At 37.3% G+C, this 8,626-nt stretch overlaps 1 protein-coding gene across 1 annotated transcript in view; it reads left to right on the top strand.

Moving 5' to 3' along the window:
- Positions 1-439: 439 nt before the first annotated feature.
- The window catches only part of LOC309435882 (sodium channel protein type 5 subunit alpha-like), a gene marked incomplete at both ends in the record, with an annotated part of 32,768 nt that continues 24,581 nt past the window's right edge, over positions 440-8,626 (top strand). Inside the window, 6 exons of the mRNA XM_082044624.1 lie at positions 440-694; positions 1,670-1,788; positions 3,369-3,476; positions 5,598-5,726; positions 6,497-6,588; positions 7,440-7,652. Coding sequence (XP_081900750.1) covers positions 440-694; positions 1,670-1,788; positions 3,369-3,476; positions 5,598-5,726; positions 6,497-6,588; positions 7,440-7,652 — 916 coding nt within the window. The remainder of the gene's footprint in view (positions 695-1,669; positions 1,789-3,368; positions 3,477-5,597; positions 5,727-6,496; positions 6,589-7,439; positions 7,653-8,626) is intronic.

The following is an 8,626-nucleotide window of genomic DNA, read 5'->3' as shown; positions in this document are numbered from 1 at the left end:
ATACTTGGTCCCTCTGTTGCAGATGCAGCTTGCACATATGTGATGTTGTTACAGATCGGTGGGGTTTACTGTTGCATTTCCAAATACGGGGTTAAACCAGCATCTTAGACTTTTTCTGAACAGCTCAAGAGCATTTAGAATAACAGGTTAAATTAGATGCTCTAAATACACTCTTGAGTTTATAGAGGTCTGCCCACATCCTATCAGATACACATATTTTAAAAAAACTATTGAACAGACATCTCACTGAAAAAGGTATTGATCATATCTTCTTTTTTTTTCCTTTTAGAAGCTGATGGCTCAGAAAGTTTATGTTATTAGGCATGTATGGGCAACCAATAGTTTAGTTTTCATAACTTACCTGTTTTGGAGTTATTTGACTTCCTTTCTACTTGTTTTCATTATTTCAACAGAGCCAGTGATAGGAAAAGAATGAAAAATGGCTGAGTTCTTACTACCTGGTACCAACAACTTCCATAAATTCACTCATGAATCTTTGGCTGCTATCAAAAAGAGAATTGCTGCCAAGAGGAACTGTCGAAGAAATACTGTAGACCAGAAACCTGAGGAGAAACCACGTCCTCAACTTGACCTAAAAGCTTTCCAGAAGCTACCAGCTCTCTATGGAAATCCTCCTCCAGACCTCATTGGGGAACCACTGGAGGATATCGACCCATACTACAAAGATAGTAAGGTTAGAGCCAACCAAGATGCTTGGATTTTAATTTGGTTTATTATGTTGATAAGAATTGTTTATGTGAATGATCTACTAAACAGTTTTGCTTACATCCCTTTGGAAAAACTATTGTCCCTTTCTAGGTTATAATAATACAAGCAGTTGGCACAGCTGAAAGACATGGTGTAACCTTTTTGAAAAAACCTTAAGTTTTAATTATAGACATTAAATAATAGGAACTTCATTAACATTTGAATCAGAATGGAAGCAGAAAAATAAAACGGATAAAAGAAAATGAGGTTTTGAGTCAGATCTACAAGAAATTATAGTAATTTTGTAAATTTTCTTAAATTTTAGGGTTTGAGACAATGTGTTCCTCTTTGTCTCAATACTTATGCTTCATTTACATGTATAATAAATTATCATCTAAGTATATACATTATTTTGAAACATTTGCCTACTTATTAAATTTCTATATTCTAGTTATGAAGCATTGAAGAATATGATTTTCAATAAAGAACAAAGAAACGGGAAATAATCCATTAGAAATTAAGCTTATTTCTTCAGGAATAGTTGATAATTTGAACTAATTTCTACAGTCTTGGAGCTAGAGGATCACTATCAACAATAGCAAATAATGATAAAGGCTGCAATTCTTCCTTCCACCTATGTGTATCTTGACTCAATGAGAGGTTCAATTTATTTTAAGAGAAAAGTCACAAGCAAGATTAGTTCTTCACACAACTCTTCACAAGTCTTAAGGTTTAGAAAGTAAGTTCACGTTGAGGATGGTTTTTTTTTCAGCTTGATTGTTAATAGGCATTAACTCTTTCATCAGTTTATAATGATAGTCAAGTATTACAAAGAGTCTTCCCATTTAAACAGATTAAAGCTAACAACAAGCTCTTGCTCATCACTGATACAACAGGATATAATATAAAAATATGTTCCTGTTCACTTTCCTGAAAACTTCATTTCTTTATTTCTTTAAAGGTTTTCATAGTGCTAAACAAACAGAAAACAATCTTCAGATTTACTGCTACACGTGCCTTATGGATCCTCAGTCCTTTCCACCCAATCCGAAGAACAGCAATTAAAATTTTAGTACATTCATATCCTTTATTTTTTGTTTCATTTGCTCTCTTTCGTTACAAAAACCTGTGTAATCCTGTGCTTTCATATTTTAGAACATTGAATGAATCTAATCTTTGATTCACTCCAGATTACTTCTGATTATGAATTACCTTGGAAATTTTTATTGTCTTATGCTCTTGTGCTACTTAGAAATAAATAGTTTTGTGTAGACTGCGGGTACTGAAGCCTAATTTTCTACAGATTCGTGTTTTGAGAATTATCTTCGATGTGGATTACCTGCTGTCTCAAAAAAATATATCATGCTGAAGCCTTTCTCCTTAAGACTAATAAGGTCTCTATCCTCTTCTGTTTACCCAAATTGCAGGGATGTGCCAAAGCTGAGTAGCCATTGGCTAATTTTAAGAAAAATAGGCTGAGATAGGCAGGAACACATGAAAACACATAGGAATAAAAATTATGCAAATTTAGTTTCATTAGGAAATCAGATTAAAAATGTAAATATCCTAGAGATATGAAAGTGAAAATTTCAGGGATGCTGTTGCAGGAATGCCTTTGGAATATAAAGATAATATAGATCTCACCTCAAATGTCAAATCTGGGGGACAGGAATCACTATTGTTTTGCTCTGGTTTGGCTCTAGGGAGTTAAGTCAGAGTAATAAAGCGGTCAGTTAAGGGTGGAAACAGGCCCAGTGCTGAGTCTGTGGTGTCCCTGTGTGGATTTTCCAGCCCTCTCCTGCTGAGTGAGCTGCAATGGGCCCGAAGTTGTCATCGTAGCAGGGTACAGACACCCCCAGAGGAGTGATGCTTCTCATACGAGACCTTCCCTAGGCAGCAAGTTGGCTGATACTGACATTTCAACACTTGTGGTCCAGCTCCTGGGTTTGTGACAGTTTGACCATGCCTAGAGCTAACGCCAAGAGGTTTTCATGTGGGTGAAGAGGATGGATGATGGAAAGGCTGGATGTCTTTCCCATGGACATTTACCTTCTGGATTGCCAAAAGCTGTGATAGGACAGATGGCATGAGATTCAGCTCCAGAGCTGAGTGCATTAGCTTAGATGTCTACACATGAGCTAGATTCCCAAATTCCTGTTCATATCCTGTACTCAGAAGGTCCCAGAGAGCAGCTGGGCAACTCCAAGAGGTGGCTAAACATGGGAACCTCATGTCCTTTGAGACACCTGCAATTATCCTGACAGGCTTCACACTGTCCCTTTAGAAGAGTGCAGCTCTACCAATTTAGAGTAAGGTTTGGGCTTCACCTGTGTGACCTTGGGCATGTTTTTAAATTTTATGCTATAAAATGAAACTAAAAATCTATCAGTTCTCCCAAACTTTGACTGATTTGGGATCCTTTTGCAAAGTTTGCAATGCTTTGCACAGCAAATTGCTGGCCCATACAGAAATCCAGATGGCATGAATAGCAACGGTAGTGTACTGTCATCTCATGTGACTCAAAATCAGCAAATCCATGTGCATGCTGTTCTTACATATGCTTTAAACTAAAAACTAGATACTACATCTATGACTGATAATATATCTAGTTACATTTCTAAATCAATGTCATATTCTTTGCCTTCACTCCTGTGACTTACATTATTCACTTATTTTATTATGTGCACTATTACAACTAATTGTGTATTCATGGCTCTGACGGAGTCCGCTAAGTCTTCTTCATCTCCTTCATGGAACAAGTATGTTGAGTAAGTATCTGTGGGTATGTATGTTTTTAATTCTGTAGTTATATTGAATTATTGGTATTTGTCTTCCAAACTTCATTTGATCTAGAATCATAGAATGGTTTGGGTTGGAAGCAACCTTCAAAAAGGTCCATGTCTGTCCTGTACTGAGGATCCCAGAGCTGGACCAGCACTGCAGGGGCATCTCACCAGAGCAGAGCAGAGGGGCAGAATCACCTCCCTTAATCTGCTGGCCATGCTTCTTTTGATGCAGCCCAAGATATAATTGGCCTTCTAGGTTGCAAGTGCACGTTGCCAGCTCACGTCCAGTCTTTCATCCACCAGCATCCTCAAGTCCTTCTCCACAGGGCTGCTCTCAATCCCTTCATCTCCAGCCTGTATTGATACTGAAGTTTGCCCCAACCCATGTGCAGGACCTTGCACTTGGCCTTGTTGAACCTCATGAGGTTTGCATGGGCCCAATTCTTGAGCTTGTCCAGGTCCCTCTGAATGTCATCCTGTCCCTCAGGCACATCAGCTACACCACTCAACTTGGTGTCGTGCAGAACTTGCTGAGGGTGCACTCTGTCTCACTGTCTGTGTCATTCATCAAGACATTGAACAATACTGGTCCCAGTATGGATCCCTGAAGGACTCCACTTGTAATTTGCAGGTGATTTAGAAGGAAAGTCACTTGTGTTAGAACTTTGTACTTTTTTTTTCTTTGATGGAGTGTTTTTGTCTCAAAACTCGATAACTTCAGTAATGGTGGAGTTACAGGAGAGAGTGAGTGTAAATTAAGTTCCACTGCTGAACTACCTTCATTACTGTACCAGTGCTCCAGTTCATTATCCCACTTTCTGAAACAACTTAGTAGTTATTTTCTCTTTTTCCAAAAACATTTCTCATTGTTGCTGATGCTGATGAAGTGCATCAAGAGCTGCTGTCTTTCAAAATACTTTCTAATAATATTGAAACGTTTACTATTTGCTCTAATAAAACATTCTGTCAGAAGCTCCCGGCCTGCAGGACACTCTTGAGAAGCAAAGCGAGTATTTTCAGTGCTGCCGACACTTGCAACGTTAAATCACAATAAATCCATGCCTTTACAGCCACATTTAAGATGGATAATCCCATGTTTTTATTTCTTTTAAGAATATTTCAGATCTCATTTTTTTCAGTTCGGCATAAAAAAAATGTTAGCATATGAACCCTGACAATTCTAACACCTAATCCAAAGGAAAAGATTCCAAAATATTTAATTTTAAAAATAGCTCTGGAATTGTTTCTGACTATCTCATGATACATGACACTGAAAGAGCTGGGAATGGCAAATCCTCATGCAAGCAGGAACAAGAGACTACATGGTATTAATATACATCTCTCCAGAAGATGCTGAAATACTTCTCTACCTATGACAGCATTAAAGGTTAGATAAGACTTTTATCTGCTGTTGGCATCAAAAATACTGTCCAGATGTATTTCAACAATAATTTCAGAATACTTCTTTCCAAATGAAAAGGGAACCGCTACATCCATATAATTTCTTAGTGCGTTTGCTGACTGCCAAATGAATGCCTTTTGAATCCTGTAGGGAGATCGCTGCCTTGTTGAAATGATAAGTGCACTCACCAAGTCCAGAAGAGCTTTTACTGATAATTTTCCATTAATAAGAATAATTGCCATCTTAAATTGAAAATCCTGTACTTTGTGTTTCTCTAAGGGTTTTAAACATTCTGCACAGAAATGGATGCTGCATGCCTAAAGTAAATAACACACAGCATATCCCACATTCGCTTGGCCAGTTGAAATGAGAGGAAGATACAAATGTTGATCTTTATTTTACCAAGTAGCTATGAGTTTTGTGTTTTTTAAATTATGGAGATTCACATGAAAGAGTCTGAAAACAATTGTTGAATACCAAAAAAACATTGTCACAAGTGTGCACGTTAATAGCCATGTCCAGATTGCAGTTAACCACCCTATCAGTCAGATACTGACAGAATGCACTGAAAACAACTGCAATCTTGCCATTGCTTCTGCAGTATTGACTTTGTTTATTGGCCTAGACAGTAAATTTGCTGTGTCTCTTCTGTTAATTGCTAATATAGCTATTTTCCTTTGGCACTTTTCTCCCTTCCTTAGATTTACTTTCACCGGCATTTACACTTTTGAATCATTGATAAAAATATTGGCAAGAGGATTCTGTCTAAATGAATTCACTTTCCTTCGAGATCCGTGGAACTGGCTGGATTTCAGTGTTATTGTTATGGCGTAAGTGGGAACATATAAAATATGGATTACCTGCGTTTGCGCTCTGTGTTTGAAGTTCTTGTTGCTGTGGTCCAAAAGGATGTTTGCAGTAAAAAGAAAAAAGCAAACAAAAAACCCACGAAAAGCCCAAACCAAACTCTGTGGGTCCTAATTGCATCTGAAACTATCTAGGACAATAACTCTTTGCCACACAAAAAATGTGTGAGCCTTTCAAGAAGGGAATAGAATTCTGCAGAGCAAGATAAACTCTGTGGTGAAAGTACATGACCCGGTGCATTTCAATCAGTTAAACATAATAGCTGAGCTGTCAAACACAGATATATTGATCCTGTGAATGAAAGTGTAAGCATGAAAAGAGAGCGATGTGTATAGGGCGGTGGATCAAATTTGAGGTCTTCATCTCCACAAATCATAGTTTGAGCTTCAATTTGCAGTAATTAGAAAACTTTTATACTGCGGCTACATAAGGGAGATCAAGCCAGTTCAGTTAGCATTTCAGCTTGAATTGAATAATTTTGAGCATTATCTTTGATTGTATTTTAAATGCATGATATTTTAAGATGCTGACAAAAAAAGCGGCCATGCACAAGCCAAGAATTACCTAATAATCGGGGTTTCTATATTAGAATTCTTCAGACAAATCCTTGATACATAGTTTATGAATATTTAAAAGATGCTCAGAAGGACTGACGGTTAAGAATGACCACTGTAAAATAATTGTCATGTTTACTCCATTCAACCACTTGACCTATCATGTTCTGACTTTACAGGTATGTGGGAGCATTTAGTAAATTGGGGAGTGTGTCAGTCCTTCGGACTTTCAGGGTTCTGAGAGCTTTAAAAACCATTTCAGTAGTCCCAGGTAAGACACCCTTTTTGCTGAGTATTTTCTGCTATTACAACTGATTTTTTTGGTCCAATAAGAATGTTGGGGCTTGCTTTCTTTTTTTCTTCTGTATCTTTCATTGGTTGCAGACATGGCTGAGTTTGTGGACACAAATAGTGTCTCAGTTCACCTGGCCCAACCAGAATAAATCAAGTATTAGAAACAATCTGGTATTTAATTTATTTCTGTCAGGCTTTTAAAGATTTTATTAACACTTTATAATATCAGTTTTACAGAATGTTCTTCTAGCTGGTCTATGTGTTATGGTTCAACAGAAACACCTCTGGTGACTGAATGGACTTTATTATTAATCATCTGACCTCATGCCTCGGAAAAGGGTTTCTTTTTCACTTTTCCCTTAGCTATAAAGCCAGTGGATTTTTTTCCTTATGACAAAATACAAATTAAGAACAAGTAGGTTGCCTCTGTCTTTACTTTCTGGCCTTTTTGACCATAGTCATTATTGTTTCCTGTGTTTCCAGTTTCTTCACAGATTAGCAGTGTTGGAAACACTTCTGAATTATGCATATTACTCTTTCTGCATAAGAAAAACTAGACTACCTCTGGTTCCTCATCCTTGCCTAAATATTTAATGCAGATTAAAGGAACATCTGGAATTGTAGAGTCAATCAAATGAGGAAAAAAAATATTGTTCTTATATTAATCACTCTCACAACAAAGCTATACTTGCATTGCAAATATATTTGCCATGTATTATCCAGCAATTTTGGTGCTTTGGTTGTTATACATTGTATTAACTCTAACCGAGTGTGACGTGTGAATCTCAGTTTTCCATCCTGCTTTTCCTTTATATATTATCTTCCCAGGACTCAAGATCATAGTAGGGGCACTCATCCAGTCTGTTAAGAAACTTGCCAATGTGATGATCCTGACCGTTTTCTGCCTGAGTGTCTTTGCCCTCATAGGCCTCCAGCTTTTTAAGGGCAATCTAAGACAAAAGTGCATCAGCAACTCTACAGAGGCCAGAAAAATTTATAACAAAACCTATGAATCCTATGAAATGTTTGCTAATGACACAGGTAACTTTTCTCCTTAATTATTTTTAGATGACAGTATAGACACCTATGTGTGCATATATAACCACTGCTGTAAATGTTATTGATGTTTTGATGATTGATATTTTGAGGAGTAACTACATGATAATGGCCTTCAAAGCGCCAGAGCAGCTTGCAGGCATCCAGGGATGTATCCCTTCCCTTCATTATAGGAAATAGCACTCCCAAATTTTCCAGTAACGTCCAGCTGTTTCCCAGAATGTTATGACAATAACTGAAACACACATTAGCTCATTCTCTGCTGTAATTCCCCAAAGTTCGCCTTTTATTATATGCTGAAGACTCCATACGTCTTAATTTTGCTGCCCAGTAATTACTATTCAGCTTGAAACAGAGGAAAGTTACTTTCCTCTTCGTGTCATATGTATCTTATGTCTTTTTTAAGATATATACAACATACATCTTTTATGTATGTGTCTTGACTGAGGTTGGTGATGGAAGCATAGAGCAGAGATCTGAAAATGCACTAAAGTGTTCTCAGAGGAACAGCAGCCCTAAGATGCATTTCAGAAAGGAAAAGCCTTGTGCTAAAGGAAAAGCCTCAATACACATGAAAAAAATATACTCAAAATGAACAATGTCTGTGCCAGAAACATGAAGAAGGCTTCATCACTGAAGAAAATCTCCACCAGCAAGTTCAGACACAGCAGCAGTTATATAGGGAGCAAAGCATTCTGCCAGGGGAAATGTTGAAATACATAGAAAATCCACACAGGATTGCTGTTTGTATACACTCCGTGTAGAAGATTTGTTCAGGCAGGATTTCTTTAATAACTTCATAGTCCAGGGGGAGAAAGTCTTTGTATGAAAGGCTTTTGAGAAAATACAATTTAAAAGGCACTCTTGTACCTACCAAAAACCACGCATAAGTCATTCACATATACAGAATACTGTAAAAATCCTAAGTGAAAGCAAATTTCAAAAGAAACCAGGCAGTG

The sequence above is a fragment of the Streptopelia decaocto genome (genome assembly GCF_964273445.1).
Source record: "Streptopelia decaocto genome assembly, chromosome: 2".
In the NCBI taxonomy this organism is placed as follows: Eukaryota; Metazoa; Chordata; class Aves; order Columbiformes; family Columbidae; genus Streptopelia; species Streptopelia decaocto.
Note: the sequence above shows the minus strand (reverse complement) of the source record. Positions and strands in the feature narration are given on the sequence as shown.